Genomic DNA, 22,408 nt, shown 5'->3' with positions numbered 1-22,408 from the left:
CTGCAATACCATGGGCTCTTAACTTGGTAAGCAGCCTCGTGTGGCACCTTGTCAAAGGCCTTCTGAAAACCCAAATATACAACATCCACTGCATCCCCTTAATCTTTACCTTCAGCCAATAGGCAGCACAGCACATGGCAGCAGTGGCCTTTTGAATCTGGAGCTGCTTTAATTTAGTTTTTTTAAATTTATTTTAATTTTAAGGCACAATTAGGGTTTAGGGCAATTGATAACAGAGCGGCTATCTACCATCACCAGATACTGCTACAATACAGAGATCGCCCAAAAGCAAACCTTCAGGAAAGTCTGCTGGTTAGATTGCGCAACCTTGGCTTGCTGAGGGAATCGGGCCCTCAGTCCTCGGAGTCGCCTGAGCCCGGTGGCCTGAAGTGGGGACATTGTAAGCGATGTGCAAGGAAGCGGAAGCGAGGCGATTGGGCAGGAGTCCGTGCCAGGAGAAAAGCAAGCCCTAGCCGGCCAGCTCTCCCGTCCATTCTGCTCTCCAATGGACATTAAATTGGACTACATCTGTGGCAACGAAATACTTGGCGGGAGTAAAGAAACGGACTGAATCTCGGACACCGCCATTCAACTCTTTAGTTATGTAACAGAATTTCCCCCAAGCTATCGAACTACCAACCTACTGCCCTCTGCTGCGCCTATTGTCTTGTTTATTATTTATTGTAATGCCTGCACTGTTCTGTGTACTTTATGCAGTCCTGGGTAGGTCTGTAGTCTAGTGTAGTTGTTGTGTTGGTTTACGTAGTTCAGTGTAGTTTTTGTACCGTTTCATGTAGCACCATGGTCCTGAAGAACGTTGTCTCGTTTTTACTGTGTACGGTACCAGCAGTTATGGTCTAAATGACAATAAAAAGTGACTTGACTTGACCTCATCTATCCTACTTGTAATCTCCTCAATTCCAACAGGTTCGTCAGGCAGGATTTTCCCTGTACTATCTTGTCCTGTGTCACCAAGTACTCCATCATCTCATCCTTAACAATCGACTCTAACATCTTCCCAACCAATGAGATCAGGCTAACTGGTCTATAATTTCATTTCTGCTGCTTTCCTCATTTCTTGAAGAGCGGAGTGAAATTGGTAATTTTCCAGTCCTCTGGCACCGTGTTAGAGTCCAATGATTTTTGAAAGATCGTTTCTAATGCCACCACAATCTCTAACGCTACCTCTTTCAGAACCCTAGGGTGCAGTTGCTCTGGTCCGGGTGACTTCTGTACCTTTAGGTCTTTCAGATTTTTGAGCACCTTTTCTCTTGTAACAGTAACTCCACCCACTTCTCTTCCTTCACACACTACAACATCGGGCATACTGCTGGGTCTTCCACAGTGAAGACTGATGCAAAATACTCATTTAGTTCATCTCCTTGTCTCCCATTATTATTTCTCCTCCTCATTTTCTAGCGGTCCTATATCCACTCTCCTTTCTCTTTTATTTTTAACATACTTCTGTTATGTTTTAACATACTTCTATAGAAGTGGCAAATGGAGTTCAACCCAGATAAGTAGGAGCCGAGAGGTAATGTTGCAACTATATAGGACCCTGGTCGGACCCCACTTTGAGTACTGTGCTCATTACAGGAAGTATGCAGGGGAGATTTACAAGGAGGTTGCCTGGATTGGGGAGCACATCTTATTTGAATAGGTTGAGTGAACTCGGCCTTTTCTCCTTGGAGCAAAGGAGGATGAGAGGTGGTCTGACAGAGGTATACAAGATGATGAGAGGCATTGATCGTGTGGATAGTCAGATGCTTTTTCCCCAGGGCTGAAATGGTTGCCACAAGAGGGCACAGGTTTAGGGTGCTGGGGAGTAGGTACCGAGGAGATGTCAGGGTAAGTTTTTTACTCAGAGTGGTGAGTGAGTGGAATGGGCTGCTGGCAATAGTGGTGGAGGCGGATACGATAGGGTCTTTTAAGAGGCTTTTAGATAGGTACATGGAGCTTAGTAAACTAGAGGGCTATAGGTAAGCCTAGTAATTTCTAAGGTAGGGACATGTTCAGCACAACTTTGTGGGCTGAAGGGCCAGTATTGTGCTGTAGGGTTTCTATGTTTCTATACTTGAAAAAACTTTTACTCTCCACTTTGGTATTATTTGCTAGCTTGCTTTCATATTTCATCTGTTCCCTTCTAATGATTTTTAAAATTGCTCTCTGTAGGCTTTTAAAAACTTCCCAATCCTCTATCTTCCCACTATTTTTTACTTTATTGTATGCCCTTCCTTCTGCTTTTACAATAGCTTTGGCTTCCCTTGTCAGTCATGGTTGTACTATTTTACCATTTGAATATTTCTTCATCTTTGGAATACATATGTCCTGCACCTTCCTCATTTCTCCCAGAAACGCACACCATTGTTGCTCTGCTGTCATCCCTGCCAGCAGCTCCTTCCAATTTACTTTGGCCAACTTCTCTCTCATACCACTGTAATTTCCCTTACTCCACTGAAATACTGCTACGTCAGATTTTAGTTTCTCCCTATCAAATTTCAAGTTGAACACAAACATAATGTGATCACTGATTCCTAAGGGTTATTTTACCTTAAGCTCCCTAACCGCCTCTGGTTCATTACATAACACCGAATCCAGGAGAGCTGATCCCCTTGTAGGCTCAACAACAAACTGCTCTAAAAAGCTATCTCTTAGGCATTGAACAAACTCACTCTCCTTGAGATCCATTACCAACCTGATTTTCCCAATCGACCTGCATGTTAAATCTTCCATGACTACCATAACCTTGCCCTTTTGACTCGCCTTTTCTATTTCCTGCTGTAACCTGTGGTCCAGCTCCCAGCCACTGTTGGGAGGCCTGTATATAACTGCCATCAATATCCTATTACCCTTGCAGTTTCTTAACTCAGCCCACAAGGATTCCGATCATATAACATATCTTTCTACTAATTTGATGTCATTCTTTACCAGTAGAGCCATGCCACCCTCTCTGCCTGCCTTCCTATTCCTCTGATATAACGTGTAACCTTGGACATTCATCTCCCAACTACAACTGTCCTTCAGTCACGATTCAGTGATGGCCACAACATCATACCTGGCAATCTGTAATATTGCAACAAGATCATCCACCTTATTTCTTATACTACTATATATATTTAGTTACATCACTTTGAGTACCATATTTGCTATCCTTTCTAACTCTGCATCCCTAATGATTTGATACTCAGCCTGTTGGCTTCAACTAAGTCCCATCACTTGCCTGCCCTTGCTGACAATCTGACTGCACACTATCTTTACGTTTTTACCATCTGTCCTTTCCTGAATCCCTTTACTCCAGTTCCCACCCCCCGCCAAGTTAGGTTAAACCCTCCCCAACTGCTCTAGCAAACCTGCCCACAAGAATATTGATCCCCCTTGAGTTCAGGTGCAACCCATCACTTTTGAACAGGTCATATCTCCCCCAGAAGAGATCCCAATTATCCAAGAACCTGAAGCCTTTCCCCCCACACCAGCTTCTCAGCCATGCATTTATCTGCCAAATCATCATGTTTCTACCCTCACTGGCATGTAGCACAGGCAGCAATCCAGAAATTACTACCCAGGAGGTCCTGCTTCTCAGCTTTCTACCGAGCTCTCTAAATTCTCTTTTCAGGACCTTATTGCTTTTCCTTCCTTTATCATTGGTAGCAATATGTACCAGGACATCTGGCTGCACCCCCTCGCCCTCCAAAATGTTGTGGACATGATCTGAGACATCCCTGAACCTGGCACCTGGGAGGCAACATACCAGCTGGGTGTCCTGTTCATGTCCACAGAATCTCCTGTCAGTTCCCCTCACTATCAAGTCCCTTATCATTATCACTCCCTTCTTCTCTCTCTTTCCCTTCTGCTCCGTGGTTCCATGCTCAGTGCCTGTGTCCCGGTTGGTATGGCATTCTCCTGGGAGGTCATCCCCCACAAAAGTATCCAAACCGGTATACTTGTTTTTATGGGGAATGGCCACAGGGGAGCTCTGCACTAACTGCCTATTTCCATTTCTCCTGACAGTCACCCATCTACTTACCTCCTGCAACTTTGGGGTGACTACGTAGTTCACTGTAACTTTGATTAATTATATCCTCACTCTCCCGTATAAGCCTAAGGTCACCCAGTTGCTGCTCCAGATCCCTAAGACGGTCTTCTACTCTCGCCACTGGCCAACTCCCAACAATGGCTGCCTGACAATAGTACTTCCTGAGGGACCATAAGCAAAATATATTTGGGGAGCAAGGGAAACGCAGGATCCTAGATTAATATTTCCCACTGGTACTCACCAGAAATAAGGATGAAGAAGCCGGAGAGTTAAGGGATTGTTTTGATGTATGGTACATGAGATAAATAAATCTGAATGTGAGTCTAATGAAGCATCTTCCACATGAAACATTAACTTATTCAGCACTCCTATGACCCTCATTAAATTTATCTCACTTTCCTCCTCTCTGAATCTCAACTTTTTTTCTTTTTCTTTAAGACGTTCTTTGGAATCTTCTTTGAACAAATGTTTCATCATCTTCCTTATTATCTCGTTGCATGGCTCAATGTAAAAATTTGTTTGATCATGCATCTGTGAGGTGCCTTGGGATGTTTTGCTATATTAAAGGAACTGCATTAAATCCAGTTATTGCTATTCTTGCAGGCTATTAATTCCTCCTAGGACTTGCCTCTTGTGTGATTATTATTTTAAAGTGCAGAAGATCATTGAAATTCGAGATGTGATAAATGCAATTTGTGCTTAAAAGATTGTGAACTTTTCCAAATGTTGCCAATTTGAAATTTTTGACTGAATTGTGCAGAGAAAGCAATACAGAAGAACAAAGCTCTGGTCAGTAAGCCCGTGTTGTTGCCTTTCTGATCTATGGAAAGCTAATGAATTGTGGTTATCTATTCCCTTGTTGTTGAAACGGAACTGTAGGATTGAAAAGATGGTTCTGATACATTGATATACCAAGGAAATATGCATCCATTATCATATTATGTGCATATTTTGTTCTGTATACATTGTGCTGTTTCTAACTCCTTAAAGCTACTCTACATCATTAATTAAATTGCAAATCAAATAAAGAAACCTTGAACTACTGGGAGAAATTTTGCTGAGTCCAATCCAGTATTCTATACAATCCAGAAGTTGGTAAATTACATTGAAATGACTCCCGCTGACTATACTTCGCCAGGGACACCCCAATATACTGTACATTTGTCATTGGTACAATGTTTTCCACTCGGTTTAGATAGATAGATACTTTATTCATCCCCATGGGGAAATTCAACATTTTTTCCAATGTCCCATACACTTATTGTAGCAAAACTAATTACATACAATAGTTAACTCAGTAAAAATATGATATGCATCTAAAATCACCCTCTCAAAAAGCATTAATAATAGCTTTTAAAAAGTTCTTAAGTAGTTTACTTAAATACATTGAGTCCTAACCCCTGCACTTTAACATATCTTACTCCTGGCGGTTGAATTGTAAAGCTGAATGGCATTGGGGAGTATTGATCTCTTCATCCTGTCTGAGGAGCATTGCATCGATAGCAAACTGTCGCTGAAACTGCTTCTCTGTCTCTGGATGGTGCTATGTAGAGGATGTTCAGGGTTTTCCATAATTGACCGTAGTCTACTCAGCGCCCTTCGCTCTGCTACCGATGTTAAACTCTCCAGTACTTTGCCCACGACAGAGCCCGCCTTCCTTACCAGCTTATTAAGACGTGAGGCATCCCTCTTCTTAATGCTGCCTCCCCAACACGCCACCACAAAGAAGAGGGCGCTCTCCACAACTGACCTATAGAACATCTTCAGCATCTCACTACAAACATTGAATGACGCCAATCTTCTAAGGAAGTACAGTCGACTCTGTGCCTTCCTGCACAAGGCATCTGTGTTGGCAGTCCAGTCTAGCTGCTCGTCTAACTGTACTCCCAGATACTTGTAGGTCTTAACCTGCTCCACACATTCTCCATTAATGATCACTGGCTCCATATGAGGCCTAGATCTCCTAAAGTCCACCACCATCTCCTTGGTCTTGGTGATATTGAGACGCAGGTAGTTTGAGTTGCACCATATCACAAAGTCCTGTATCAGTTTCCTATACTCTTCCTCCTGTCCATTTCAATTATTCCAAGCAAAATCTGCAAGTGAGCATGAAGAAAAATAAAAACACACATGTTTATTTTGTCACAGATTAAATTCAAACAATTTTAGATGCAGAAACACTGAAATAAAACCAGAGAATTCTCATCACATAGAACAGCATTTGTGGAAAGAAAACATAAAAACATAGAAAACCTACAGTACAATACAGGTCCTTCAGCCCACAATGCTGTACTGAAAATGTGCTTACTTTAGAAATTATCTAGGGTTTCCAATAGCCCTCTACTATTCTAAGCTCCATGTACCGATCCAGGAAAATCTTAAAAGACCCTATCGTATCTGCCTCCACCACCGTTGCTAGCAGCCCATTCCAGGCACTCGCCACACTCTGCGTAAAAAAACTTACTCATAACATCTACTTTGTACCTACTTCCAAGCAGCTTAAAACTGTGCCCTCTCATGTTAGCCATTTCAGCCCTGGGGAAAAGCCTCTGACTATCCACATGATGAATGCCTCTTATCATTGTGTATACCTCTATCAGGTCACCTCTCTTCCTCTGCCACTCCAAGGAGAAAAGGCCGAGTTCACTCAACCTGTTCTCATAGGACATGCTCCCCAATCCAGGCAACATCCTTGTAAATCTCCTCTGCACCCTTTCTATAGTTTCCACATACTTCCTGTAGTGAGGTGACCAGAACTGAGCACAGTACTCCAAGTGGGTTCTGACCAAGGTCCGATATAGCTGTAACATTACCCCTCAGCTCTTAAACTCAATCCCATGATTGATGAAGGCCAAGGCACCGTGTGCCTTCTTAAAACACACAGTCAACCTGCGCAGCAGCTTTGAGTGTCCTATCAATTTGAGCCCTAACAGCCCTCTGATCCTCCACATTGCCAAGAGTCTTACCATTAATACTATACTCTGCCATCATATTTGACCTACTAAAATGAACCACTTCACACTTATCTGGTTTGAACTCCATCTGCCACTTCTCATGCCGAATATGACCCATCTACAACCTCTCTTTGCCTTCTCTGAGCAAGCCAATTCTGGATCCACAAAGCAAGGACCCCTTGGATCCTATGCCTCCTTACTTTCTCAATAAGCCTTGCATGAGGTAACTTATCAAATGTCTTACTGAAATCCATATACACTACATCTACTGCTCTACCTTCATCAATTGGTCACATCCTCAAAAAATTCAATCAGGCTCTTAAGACACGACCTGCCTTTGACAAATCCATGTTGACTATTCCTAATTATATTATGCCTCTCCAAATGTTAATAAATCCTGCCTCTCAGGATCTTCTCCATCAACTTACCAACCACTGAAGTAAGACTCACTGGTCTATAATTTCCTGGGCTATCTCTATTCCCTTTCTTGAATAGGGAAAATAGAATACAGGAACTGTGGTGTACAAAGGCTGTTGAAAATCTAGTCAAGAAGAAAATAAAAGCTTACAAAATGTTCAAAAAACTAGGTAATGATAGAGATCTAGAAAATTATAAGGCTAGCAGGAAGGAGCTTAAGAGATTAGGAGAACCAGAAGGGGCCATGAGAAGGCTTTGGCGAGCAGGGTTAAGGAAAACCCCAAGGCATTCTACAAGTATGTGAAGAGCAAGAGGATAAGTCATGAGAGAATAGGACTAAGCAAGTTTGACAGTGGAAAAGTGTGTATGGAACAGAAAGAGATAGCACAGATACCTTTTCTTGAATAAGGGAACAACATCTGCAACCCTCCTGATGCACCATCAATAACTCTTGGAGACGAGAGGTGAGATATAGGCTTTTATTGGCTGGAAGAAAGAACAAGCAGCAATTGACCACCACACTACATCCTGGAGACTGAGGCCAGGGCGTTGTCTCCAATCGCCTTTATACTGGGGTCCGTGGGAGGAGCCACAGGAGCAGTCAGTGGGGGGGGGGGCATGTCCAGACAGGTATATGTAGTTCACCACACCTCCAATTCTCCGGAACCTCTCCCGTCCCCATTGATGATGCAAAGATCATTGCCAGTGGCTCAGCAGTCTCCTCACTCACCTCCCACTGTAGCCTGGGGTACATCGCATCCGGTCCCGGAGACTTATCCAACTTGATGCTTTGGAATGTATCTATGCACAGCACCACACAAATATCCCCTGAACATTTGCCACATTTCTTCCATATATTTCCCTGAGAACATCTGTTCCCAATTTATGCTTCCAAGTTCCTGCCTGATAGCTTCACATTTCCCTTTACTCCAAATTAAATGCTTTCTTAACTTGTATGTTCTTATCCCTCTCCAATGCTGTGGTAAAGGAGTTGGAATGGTGATCACTATCTCCAAAATGCTCTCCCACTAACAGACCTGACACCTGACCAGTTCCATTTCCCAGTGGCAGATCAAGTACAGCCCCTCCTCTTGTAGGCTTATCTACATATTGTGTCAGGAAACCTTCCTGAACACACCTAACAAAACCCTCGCTCTAGGGAGATGCCAATCAGTATTTGGGAAATTAAAATCTTCCACCACAACTGCCCTGTTATTATTACACCTTTCCCGAAACTATCTCCCTATCTGTCCCTCGATGTCCCTGTTACTGTTGGGTGGTCTACAAAAAAACATCCAGTAGAGTTATTGACCCTTTCCTGTTTCTAACTTGCACCAACAGAGACTCAGTAGGCAATCCATCCATGACTTACTCCTTTTCGGCAGCCGTGACACTATCTCTGATCAGCCCCCACCTTTTTGCCTCTTTCCCGTGACATCTAAAGTCCGGCACTCTGAGTAACCATTCCTGCTCCTGAGCCATCCAAGTTTCTGTAATAGCCACAACATCATGGCTCCAAGTATGGATCCACGCTCTAAGCTCATCCACTTTGTTCATGATGCATCTTGCATTAAAATAGACACATCTCAAACCATCAGTCTGAGTGCATCCCTTCTCTATCAGCTGACTATCCTCCCTCTTGCACTGTCTCCAAGCTTTCTCTATTTGTGAGCCAACAGCACCTTCCTCCACCTCTTCAGTTTGGTTCCCACCCCCAGCAAGTCTAATCTAAACTGTCCCCAATAGCCTTAGCAAAACTCTCTGCCAGGATATTGATCCCCCTTGGATTCAAGTGCAACCTGTCCTTTTTGTAAATGTTACACCTGCTCCAAAAGAGGTCCCGATGATCCAAAAATCTGAATCCGTGTCCCTTGCTCCAATCCCTCAGTCACGCATTTAGCCTCCACCTCATTCTATTCCTATACTCACTGTTGTGTGGCATAGGCAGTAATCCTGAGATTACTACCTTTGGGGTCCTGCTTCTCAACTTCCTTCCTAACTCACGGTAGTCTGTTTTCAGGACCTCCTCCCTTTTACTACCTATGTTGTTGATACCAATTGTACCACGGCCTCTGGCTGTTCACCTTCCCACTTCAGGATATCGTGGACACAATCAGAAACATCCTGGACCCTGGCACCTGGGAAGCAAACTATCATCCATGTTTCCATCCTGCGTCCACAGAATTGCCTTTCTGACTCCCTAACTATAGAGTTCCCTATTACTGCATCCTTCTTCCTTTCCCTACCCTTCTGAGCCACAGGGCCAGACTCTGTGCCAGAGGCACGGCCACTGTTCTTTCCCACAGGTAGGCTGCCCCCCCCCACCCCAGCAGTACTCAAACAGGGGTGCTTATTTTTAAGGGGGACACCTACAACGGTACTCTCTAGTAACTGACTCTTGCCCTTCCCTCTCCTGACTATTACCCACTTATTTGTCTCCCGAGGCCCCGCAGTGACTACTTGCCTATAGCTGCTCTCTATCACCTCCTCATTTTCCTTGACCAGATGAAAGTCATCGTGTTGCAGCTCCAGTTCCCTAACCCAGTCCCTAAGGAGCTGCAGCTCGATGCACCTGGCGCAGATATGGCCTTCTGGGAGGCTGGGAGTCTCCCGGATTTCCCACATCTGACACCCGGTACAGAACACTGGCTTCACAGACATACTTCTGGTTTCTATCCTTCACAAGTAACTTACCTCACCTCCATCCATTATCATTGAAGCCCTCCTACTCTGACTTCATCTATTCTGCCACCTGCTCCTCTGAGCCCACTCTATAAATCTGTCTTCTTTTCAAATTCTTCCCGCCGGTCTAACTACTGACGTCCACAAGCTTGCACCATTATCCTTCAATCAAGCTGCTGAAGAAAAATTTGTCTCCTTTTAAACTTTTTGTGCCGTTCTAACTCTCTGAGCATTAACATTTCAGGTCAAAGAGCCTTCAGTCTGAAATAGGAAAGAGAGAAGTAAGTTAGCTTTTTTTTACATTCCTGTAATGATTATCCTTAAAATTATTAACACAAAAAGAAACACACAGGGTGACTCTTTTGGAATGCTAAGAATAATTCTAGGGTTGGAATATGAACAGTAAATAACATGTTTTCACTGCATGCAATAGAGTAGTAAGATATACATTCAAAAAATAGGTAGAATTTTACGACTTTTTTAGAACATTACACAGAACTGGGAAAAAGGCTCTTGTGTATATGAAGGTAAAAGACATCAGTTTTTAATAATCAAAGTGTATTTTTGGGTCTTTCCAAGCACTTGGATCTACTTGTTTTTGTCAGTTGAGGGAGGGCATAAACCTACTATCTGGATAGCAGACAGAGGTCCATGAGCCAGCACTTATCAGAGGATCAGAGGTGGAGAGGGTCAGTAACTTTAAAATCCTCAGAGACACTAACTTAGCAGACCTGTTCTGGATCCAACATATAAATAAATTGCAAAGAAAGCACGACAGCACTTCTACTTCCTCAGAAGTCTGTGGAGATTCGTCATGTTATCAAAACCTTGGCAAACTTCTATAGGTGTGTGTTGGAAAGTGTGCAAACTGGCTGAATTATGACCTGGTATGGGAACAACAGTGCCTTTGAGTGGAAAATCCAAAAACAGATAGTGGATTTGATCCAGTGCATTGTGGATAAAGCCCTCCCAACCATTGAGCACATCTACATGAAACATTGCCATAGAAAAGCAGCATCCATCATCAAAGATCCTCGCCACCCAGGCCATGATCTTTTCTCTCTGCTGCCATCAGGTAGAAGGTACAAGTGCCTCAGGATTCACAACACCAAGTTCAAGAACAGGGTACTACCCCTCAACCATCAGGCTCTTGAAAAAAAGGGTAACTACACTCATTCTATTTCTGGTGTTTCCACAGCTGATGGTCTCACATTAAGGACACTTTATCTTATTATTTCATTCTCTTGTTACTTATTGCTATTTATTTTATATTTGCATTTGCACAGTTTGTTGTTCATCGATCCAGTTTACAGTTACTGTTCTATGGATTTACCAACAAGGAAAAGTATCTCTGGTGTTATGTGGTAACGTGTATGTGCTCTGATAATAAATTTTACTTTGAACTTTGAACTTTGAGACTTGTGTCCTTTTTCTTTGTTATTTGTAAGGCTTGTGCGTTACACCATGATGCTACACCGTCTTCTTTGTCTCATGTTATACCAGTCTCTTGTGATACTGGCTGAGCCAAAGAGTGAAATATTGTAGTATAAAGTAAAGCCTCCCTGAAGACCCTGGTGCAGGATTATCCTTTGTGAGAGACAATGAGAGAGAGAAGAACAACATTTCTCACAGTGGTGGCTTGATGCACATTTTAAATCTAACTTTCTGCTGATTGAGTAATATGGAGTTGCTCTTCAGTGTAAATCTTCATGCCACTGGGTGATATCATTTTTTTATTTCCAATTCCATTTTTATTTCCTTTTTCTACTTACACTGTGAAAGTAATGGGTAACTATCCCAAATGATAGTTGTACATTTGAGGATATTTGAACCCTGATATTATTCACGAAGAGAATCAAAGGCACAGGATAGCATCAGCAATTCAAGAAGACAATTCACCACTGCCTCTTCAAGGAAAACTGAGCATGGAAAATAAATGCCAGACATACCCACATACCAGAGAGAATAAAATAAAGGTTCTTGGCTAATCAGGGACTAACATACTTGTTCCTCCTTCTGATTGTTTTCAGAATTCACCTTCGGCCTTGAGGCATGAGTACTTCTTTGGCCTTGACTAAGTTCATCCCATCTAACTCCACTCTGACTTTATGATTGTCTAACAATCTTATCTTACCTGGGTTAGTTACACTAATCAGTAAGATTATCATCATCAGAATACTATCACAATCCAACCAGGAAAACAGCTCAGACTTAAAACTGGCGAGACATTGTGCTCACCCTACACATATTTAACTTGAAACTCTGCTCCTGCAAGAGATGTGAGCACCATCAAGTTAATAAACCCTTTACAGGAATGTATCATGCTTTGTTAAGTGTGTAGAGTGGCACAAAGTTACAGTGACAGAGATTTCACCCTCTGTACTCACAAAATCGCCTTAAAACATGTGATGTGCTTGTAATTACTATGCAAAATGTGTTGAAGGCAGTCAGAATCTGTTGTAGGTGGTTTTCTGAAAGAGCTGCAACACTGTTGTCATCTGTGTATTGGAACTCGATGAGGGAATTCGTGGATGTCTTGTTTTTGGACTTGAGATGGGCAAGATTGAAAAGTCTGCCATCTGTTCTGTAGACAATTTTGATTCCTGGGGGTAGGTCATCCTTGATCATGTGGATGATTGTCACAATGAAGATGGTGAACAAAGTTGGGATGTCCTATCTACATATGGATGTCCTGAAAAGTACTTTCAAATCCTGAGACTCCACCACGATGGCATGCTTGCCACAGTCCTGGTCAGCAATAGTAACTGTGAGCCTTTTCAAGTCAGATCAGGAGTAAAACAGGGATGCGTGATGAAAGTTGGACTTACCATCAATTCCAAGAAGACTCAAATCATCTACCAACCATCACTAACTGAGACAAATCAGTTGATTGAATTGATTGAACCATCAATTCAGCTTGGCGAAATAACCCTGGAAAACATGGACCACTTTCCGTATCTTGGAAGTCACCTCTCCTCCAATGTTGACCTTAATGATGAGATCCAACATCGTCTTAAATGCGCTGGAACAGCTCTTGGACATCTCCGAACAAGAGTATTTCATGATCATGACATCTGAACAGACACCAAAATGTTAGTGTAAAAAGCAGTGGTGATCCCAACACTCCTGTATGCATCAGAAACCTGGACAACATACCAATGACATTTGAAGGCACTTGAAAAGTTCCATCAACGCTGTCTTCAAAACATCTTAAATATCAGCTGGGAAGATAGAAGAAGCAATGTCGGCGTGCTAAATGAAGCAAGTGAAGCAAAAACAATGATCATTGAAGCCTACGTCATCAAGAGCCAACTAAGATGGAGTGGTCACGTTGTTCGGATGAAAGATGAATGTCTGCTGAAACAAATCTTTTACTCACAGCTTAAAGAAGGCAAACGTAAAAGAGGCGGACAACAGAAGAGATTCAAAGACGTCTTAAAAGCCAACATGAAGAAACGTAACATCGACATCAACAATTGGGAAACCAATGCCAAGGACAGGAAACTCCGGCAAGCCATCATCCAAGAAGGAACAGCAACTTTCAAAGCCAACAGATGTGCAGAATTAGAAGAAAACAGAAGAAAATGGAAAGAGTGGCAGCAACAACCAAAGCCCAATCTGCCATCTGGAACTACCTGTGCTGAATGCGGAAGAACTTTCAAAGCCAAGATTGGACTCATAAGCCACTTAAGAACCCATAAATAGATCAACCATCATCCTCAACCTCCAGGGATAGCCATGATGAAAATGTGTACCTGATGTTGGTTTTTGCCAAGCTCTGTGTCCCTGTTTACTCCTTCCAAACAAATAATAGCACATGCTCAAGTACAAGAATGCAGCACTAAAGGCGAACTGTACTGGCTGAGCTGCAGCTGTCTCTGACATCTTTAAGCTGAGCCCCACCTATCTACACTGTGATTGGAGCATATGGATATTATGTTATTATTTTGAAGAATCACAGGGAAGTTTTCCATGGAGATCTGTCCAATATTTATTACACATTCAGCATAATTAAAACAATTATCTTACTGTTCATTATATCATTGCAAATCCTTGGAATTCTGCTGTGTGCTAAGAAGATGCACAAAAACTATGAGACAAGAATGACCACATTTCAAATGTAATTCATTGGCTTTGGGCAGCCTCAGAAACACAGAAAACCTACAGCACAATACAAGCTTTTTGGCCCACTATGCTGTGCCGAACATGTACTTACCTTAGGAATTACCTAGGGTAACCCATAGCCCTCTATTTTTCTGAGATTATGCATTGTGCTGTATAATTGCAAGATATTTTTAAATCTAATACAGAGCTTGGCTGAAGTCAACTTGGATATGAGCTTGATCTCTCTGCGCCAGTGGGAGAGATGATGTTTGCAATCTAGTTAAGTATTTAATCCTTTACCTACTCCTAAAAGCGCATCCCTGCAAGCATTTCCCAGGTATAACCAATAACAGCTTAAATTAGAAATCTTTGTTCATAACTGTTGCATTGCTGCTGTTCTAATGGAGTCATTAAGGTATAGCCTCATTTTTCCAGAACTTTTAAAATGCTATTACACCAGTTATTTTCAGTATAGCTTCCTGAATCCCACCTTTCTGCTCTTTGTCTAAATGACCATTGTTATTTCCAACAAAACTATTTACTTATATATGGAGTACTGGACTGCTGCCTGTGTTCCTCTGTATAAGTTTGAAACTTTTCTTTCAATGTGTGCTGCCTTTGCTTCAGTGCCTCTATGTATGGACTATACAGTGCATATGACAATCTATTTTCCTGAACAAGAAGTCCCTGAAATTATAATCTTTATGTGGTTTTTAGGCAGTTGTGGTGAACTACATATACCTGTCTGGACACGCCCCCCTCCCCGCTGACTGCTCCTGAGGCTCCTCCCACAGACCGTGGCTCTTCCCACAGACCCCTGTATAAAGGCGATTGGAGGCACTGCTCCTCCCTCAGTCTCCAGGATGTTGTGTGGTGGTCTCTTGCTGCTGACGGTGCTTTCTTCCAGCCATTAAAAGCCTACCTTGACTCACTTCTCCGAGAGTTATTGATGGTGCATCAGCAGTATCATTTTCAAAGCTGATATCTCTGGGTTTCCAACTATCTTTTCACAGAATTGTCACCCTCTACACTTACTAGTATACGAAGTTGGTCCTTCATGTGATATTCTGGGCACTTAACAGGCTATTTTATCTGCCCTGCCACAGTGGCTAAATGTAATCCATCATTCAATACCCATTAGCTGATAGCTAAAGAGGACACAGTGCGCAATGTTCAAACATAAGAAAATGAGATGCACAAAGGGCAGATTGTCCCAGATCTCAGTGCATTACATTTTCAGGATATTATTCATAAAGCTCGAATTAAGTAGAGAAAAAAATACAATATTTATCTTCTTGATAAATCTGAATTATTCAATAAATGGTCCTTTATTTGTGCAGACTAATTAATTACCTAATTAGTTGTAAATGAATTGTTTTAGATCACCTATATTTCTCAAATTACCTTGAAATACCACCCAAGTTGAAAATAACATGAATCCAATGAAGTACTTCACTCATTTATGCAATTCTATGTTTGGTTAAGTACTGTTATGAACCCCATAACTGGGTCACTTACCAGCAAAGATAGAGAGGTCCGCTGAAGTCTGATGGTACCATTTTTAAACGTTTTTATTTATAAAGGGGCACAAAAGTAAGGTTAATACAAACATTCAGATAATATACGTCATCAATACTCAATCTAAAGCACGGGTATAGTAATAATCAACAATTCAAAGTAGCTCTATCGTTTGTCTAGGGGTAAAACTATTGTCCGATGGAAATATAAAAAGTCTCGCCAGTTCATGAAGGCTTTTAGCCGTTTGAGGGACCGCTGGGTGTTCACGGGCTGGAGAGAGAAAATGAACTTGCCAGCCTGTTGGATTCAAATCGTGGAATCGGGAAGGTGAGTTCCCCGTTGTCAGTTCGGAATCCTTTTCGGGGTTATTAGCCACTCGATTCCCTAGCTAGGGGAACCAAATCACACGTGGCTCCCGAGCAGCTTCCCGTTCTTACGGGAGCAATGAGCGATGGTGTCTCCGTCTGGTGCGTCGCTGGGGTACTGCCTCCTGCAGTCTCCTTTTTATCATGACTGGCAGATTTGTAAATGTCAATCAAGGTAGGGTGATACAATCCCCACCCCACATTGCTGGAGGGTGTCCATGTCCCTGATAGCTGGCACGTACTATAGAGTTGCAATTCACACAGGTGCCTCTAAGAACAATGGTCAAATCCGTTGCATTGTCTCTCATTTCCTGGGTCCAAGACCCGAATTAATAGCGATCTTGCGATTCTCCGGAAGGAGGGGGCTGGTCCCGCACCCTTCGGCCCCTCAGAGCTGTGGTACATTCATAACAGTTGTTTCTGAAGAGATTTATAGGAACACTCAGTCTTGGCAAGGTTGATCATTTACTGAAAGCTCAATAACTTTGTGCTTTTGGATGTGCCTTTAAGAACTTGCTGAAGGACAAGCAAAGGGAAATCCGCCATATCAGCGGCTGGAATTGTAAACAACTTCTCAAACACAGGACTTTTTGACCTAAAACTAAAGTTGTCTGTCCTGTATAACATTGATGTGTGTTGCCTATTTTCACAAGAATCCACTGAAAGTTGTGGAGGCAGCGGCTGAAGTACGAGGACTCATGCACCTGCCGATCATTAAAAAGAGCAACTGGTGAGGTCCCAGTTGCAACAAATGCTGCACACAAGTCAGAGACGAGAAAAAGAGAATCAAAGCTAAGGGATCGATTTTATGTATTAAAATATTTCACTTTTTGCAGTGATTATACTTTTCATACCATTACTTTATAGGGCCCCATATCTTATTTGATACTTTTCGTGAAACAGCTAAAAATTCCGGCCACTGGGTTGACTCAGAAGATCAGTCTCTTCATCTCATTTCTCCTCTTTTTATTTCTCCACTCCCCTCTAATTAATTTTCCCTCCAACATGCCCATCATCTCCCCCTTTTTCTCCACCATCAATCACACTAGGGGTAATGGAATAGGTAGATATCTGCTGAAGCCAGGGTCAGCCGTGGCTGCTTGGAGATGTGAGACAGCAACCCCAGCAGCATTGGAGTGCATCCACAGCTTAAAGTCTAAGATCGTGCTTCAAGAACTTAGCTCAGCCCGAAATCAATTCAAGCTTTTGTGCAGCTTGCCATGGGTGATTAAATGCTCGTACAACCTGCAAAGCCCACATCCCTTTAAACAAATATACAAGATACAGCTCTGAGCTTCATCATATCCAAATAGCCATGAAACAAAGAAAAAACACTGAAGTCTTTGAAAGAGAGGACATAAACTTCCCCCCCCCCCATGCACATAAAAGAAAAAGAAACAAAAATCTCTCACACAAATACTAACAGATTGCCCACATGGCAAACGGCAGCTAGAACATCAAACCCCAAAGCCCCAACCTTCTTCTTTGCAAAAAGAACTAACATATTTCCCCCATGAAAAAAATCAACAATCACATTAAACTCCCAATCCCCTCTCTCGCACACACAAAACTAGCGGATCACCTGCACAGAAAATCACCATCAAAAATATCAATCCCAAATCCCCAAACCCTCCTTCACACAAAAAATCTAATGAATTGTCCACCCAGAAAACAGCAACCAGGACATCAACCCCCAACCCCTAACCCCTAACCCCTAACAAGAAAGGAAGCACAGAAACCTGAGGGAGACCAATATGAATTGCAGTCTACACAAATAACCACATAAATCTCAGAATTTCGATAATATATTCCATCAGCATCGAAAGCGACCGCTCAAACATAGAGAGTATCTGCTCACTCTCCTCAATATTCATCTTGACGTTTCAATTTTCCTCGATGCTTTAATGAATGAGAAATGGAGTTGATAATGGCCTTGTATCCCATCTCTGGGCATTTCCTCAAGGCAGCCAGTGCTCGTGCTCCTCTCCTGGAATTTTCTCAAGGACAACAGAGTGCTAGGTCACTCAGTTGAATTCCAAACTGTAAGTCACAAGCTTTAAGTTTTAGAAACACAATTAAGATATAAAGAATAAATAAAAGACATAGAAAAGGTGAAACTATTGACTATCTGGAAGACATAGCCCAAGGAATCATTGTTTGCTAGCGCCATCTTGATGCTGATGAAGAAGATATTTTGTGAATTGTTCAAGAAAACGATTGTGAAACATTAGTAAAATTTTCCTAGATGATGGTGAAGCAATGGCCTGGGTCAAGTTGAGAGCAGTGTGGACGAGACTTGATAAAAGACATGGAAGAAATTTAAGAAAAAATAAATTCAGTTCCATACTCTTGCAGGGCACACTTTCAAGTAATCAATGGAATTTAAAAGAATACTACACAAACTTTAATGAACGTCATGTAAGATTATGGTGATGCAACCTGACAACATAATTCACCTAATTACACACAACATTAGCCAATTGAGCACACCCTGGCAACATCTTAAAACTACTTCTTAAATTCCAGAGCTAAGTTATCCCCTGCTCATTAGATGCACATATTGCAAGTCCTACCTGTTCCTATACATGATAATTTTACTAGGTTGGTGTGTCAGACCATGAATTTGCAAAAGGAGTGGAATTTCAAAAATTGCCTCAGAGGTGATCTGAACATTTACTCAGGTCTTCTTGTGGGCTTTAGAGCCAATTAAAAAAAAATGTGAAGTTTAATTATTGTTATATTTTAGGAAACATGATATTAGGCAGCTATTCCATATTCCTACAATGATAAATCTTATCATCAAGCCATTTGTCAATAGCATACTAGCTGACACTACAATTGATACTTGCTGGCTAGAAATGTCAGAGGCAGAGTAATTAGTGGGACTGATAACTCTGCTTCACACTGATCATTACTAGCAACCTACTGCTTATTTTTATGGAATTGTGGGACTGTAGAGTTTATCCCTCATGTGCTACCTGATATTCCTTTCACCTTGTGTATCTTGGCCATGACATAATGAAATTAAGACATCTTAATATTGTAAGTAACTTGAAAATGACGCATCAATAAATGTTATTTTTTTGCCAACTCTCCAATAATTGAGCAAAATGCTGCCAATGATGGAGTGCAAAATTACAACAAATGGAAAATGTTGTAATTAACGGACAGATATTCATGATTTCCAGAAACAAACTTAATGTTTTAGATAAAAGACCCTTCAGTTGAACTGGGAAAAAAGAGAAAATAAGCTTGTTTTAATTTTCAGAGAGATGGAGGATTTCTTTTTCTTTCCTATCTCTGATCATTAATTTTAACATAATTGTTACCTTTCTGTTTTTATTCTACACCTCATTACAGCAGTTGCACATTTTGGAGGTTAACAGCAATCTTAACATCTCATTCTGGGTACAAGAGATATTTAAATTCACTTTATCAAAATAAACTATAATTTTACATTTATACTTTGTGTTGAATTACTTGATATCACATGTGCTAACTATCTTCAGAATACAATAGTAGAATAGACCATTTATCCCATTCTAATGATCTAACAGTCAAACAAAACTACTTTGGCATTAGCTATCTATGATAGAAGAAAATCTTTAATCCTTGCATGCTCAATTTCAGCAAGATTTCAAAAATTACCCATACCAATTCATGTCGAACAATTGTTTTGTATAGCTAAAAATGTATAATACTAGGACCAATATCACCAACTGGACAAATGCATTTCAATGGTTGACAGAATATTATATAGTTAATTGGTGCTTATCCTTATAATGAAGGATATATATACTTAATCATTAAAAATAGGCCTTCTGCGTTGACACCACGTATTAAAAAATGTTTATCAGTGTAAACAGAAACCAAATAATAGAGAAACTCAAATTTTTTTCCAGTCACCACTGTTTTGACTAGCTTATCATTAACAATTTTTCTAAATATATTTTCTAGTAGCTATACCAATTAGTATGTTTCACGATATAGTTGTTTTTAGTTTATAACATGTTAATAACTTTTTTGCTGTGATTAGATAGAAAAGTAATGCATCATTCAGTCTGTTATTATTGTTTTACAGAATAATTGATAAAGCAAAACTGCTTGTGCAAATCGACCGAGGAGCATTCGGAAATCTTCCGCAGTTAAGATACATGTAAGAGGAATCAATAATTTTGACTCCTGTATGTTATGGATATTAATGTCAAAATGGAAAATAAGCACAGTAGTCAGACTTATATTTATGGAAAAGTAGTTCCTAAAGTTTGTGGCTGAACCTTAACAATGAAGGAAAATAAAGCAGATATGCACACTCAATAGTGACAAAACTTGATGGTGCTGATATTTATCACATTGGAGATTGTACAGTCTGGGAGACTGAAAATGGCCCAAGGAATTACAGATACAGATGCCCTGCCAATAATATTGGCATGAGGCCTTTGCAGTTTTTCTTCTGTTTCCCTTTCAGCAGTCAGCAATTTTGACTGCCTGACCAGCCACAAGCATGCGGTTAACTGGATGAAGCAAAAGCCTGAATAATCATTTAGAAACATGGTTAGTAAGACTAGCTCATGGGGGCTGGAGGGTCCCTTCCTCAACCATTTGCTAGAATTTTCAGAAAAAAAGATAGGCTAAAGCCATTCTGACTTCAATTTGACTGTTTCTTACCAATTTACTGACTTACAATATGCAGCTTTCAGCATTATAAATGTTTCAACAGACAAATCAATAGCAATTTTAGGTAACAGCTCAATGCCAGTTAAATCCAGAAACCCAAAAGTTGCAATCAAAATTGACCCATTTCAGAAAATGTTTTCTCACTAAGAGGCACAGCTCTAAATACATGGAGCAGTGTGGATTATAGAACAGCAGGATTAAATGATGTAAGTACGGACCTGTGATTGGAACATCAGTGATGGGGAAGTTATTGAAATGAAAATATCTGAGGGACAGGATTAACCCACACTTGCAAAGGCAGAGGTTAATTAAATCTTTGGAATGGTCTTGTTATGGAAGATCCTGTCTAACCTACTTGATGAGTGTAGTGTGGTTGATGTTGCCTGCATGGACTTTTGTGAGGCCTTTTACATGGAAAACTGGTTCTGAAGACTGGATTCCCTGGAATAAGCTATCAAACTGGATCTAAAATTGGCTTGGTAGTAGAAGGAAGAGAGAGGTGTTGGAGGGCTGTTTTTGTGATTGAAAGCCTGTGATCAGTGGTGTACTTCAGGGATTGATGCAGGGACTCCTACTGTTTCTAAAGTACGCTGATGATTGGGGTAGAAAAAATGACTACTAATTTCATAGAAGACCCGAAGATTGGTAATGATGCTGGAAGAGAGGAGGGTAATCATAGAATGTGGAATGACATCACTCTTAATCATATGTTAAAATGGGCAGAGAAATGGAGGATGCAACTTAATTCTTGTAAGTGTGATACAATGCATTTGGAGAGAACTAATAAGGCTTTGGGGTGACTGAAGAACACAGATACCTCAGTGCATACATTCAAAGACTCATGAAGATGGGAGTGTGGGTAGCTGTGGTGAAGAAGACATACAGGCTACTCACCTTCATGTACTGGGAAATAGAATATAAGAGCAGGAACCTTATGGTACAACTTCATAAAGCATTGTTTAGGTCACAACAATGTACAGTTCTGGTCACCACACAACAGAAGAATGTGATTGAATTAAGATTCACTTGTTCACCTGGGGTGAAGATTTTTACTTATAAGGAGGAACTGGATAGCCTGTGTTTGTTTTCCTTGGAGTGGGAGAGTCTGAGTATGAACGGTGTACAAAATTAAAAGGGATATTGATGGTGATAGAGTAGGTAGTGGAAAACTTTTCTCTGTTACAGAAGAGTCCAAAAGTATAGATTTAAGGCAAAGATTGAGAGGATTATGGAGGGTAGCTGGAATCTCAAATATATGGCTTAAGTGGACGAGGGAGGTGGACACTCTCACAACATTTAAGAAGCATCTATACAAGCACTTGAATCGCCCAGGCAGAGGAGGTTATGGGTAACTGGGTTTATTATGAATGGCTCGTGATGGCTGGCATGGATGTTATTGCCCAAACAGCCTATTTCTAATTTGAGGGTGGTAAGGAAATAATGGTGAAATTGGCATGGTCCTGCTGAGTCCTGAAATGTCCCAAAACGCCAGCTGTATGCTTTTCCTGGATGCTGCCTGGCCTGCTGAGTTCCTCCAACATTTTGTATGTGTTGCAATAGAATTGGCAAAATTGGGATAGCTTTGCTGGGGCCAACTTGAATGACCACTCAGTGTGCCATGTAAAGCAAAGTTGTTTACCAGTCATAAGAGCTTTAAG

The 22,408-nt window shown here is 41.3% G+C and overlaps 1 protein-coding gene across 1 annotated transcript in view; it reads left to right on the top strand.

Moving 5' to 3' along the window:
* LOC140730473 (follicle-stimulating hormone receptor-like) overlaps positions 1–22,408 on the top strand; it is a 172,665-nt gene that overhangs the window by 125,009 nt on the left and 25,248 nt on the right. Inside the window, exon 4 of the mRNA XM_073050921.1 lies at positions 20,155–20,229. Within this exon, the coding sequence (XP_072907022.1) occupies positions 20,155–20,229 (75 nt within the window). The remainder of the gene's footprint in view (positions 1–20,154; positions 20,230–22,408) is intronic.

This window comes from Hemitrygon akajei, chromosome 7 (assembly GCF_048418815.1).
Source record: "Hemitrygon akajei chromosome 7, sHemAka1.3, whole genome shotgun sequence".
In the NCBI taxonomy this organism is placed as follows: domain Eukaryota; kingdom Metazoa; phylum Chordata; class Chondrichthyes; order Myliobatiformes; family Dasyatidae; genus Hemitrygon; species Hemitrygon akajei.
The sequence above is the reverse complement of the archived record's forward strand: the minus strand, read 5'-3'. Positions and strand labels throughout refer to the sequence as shown.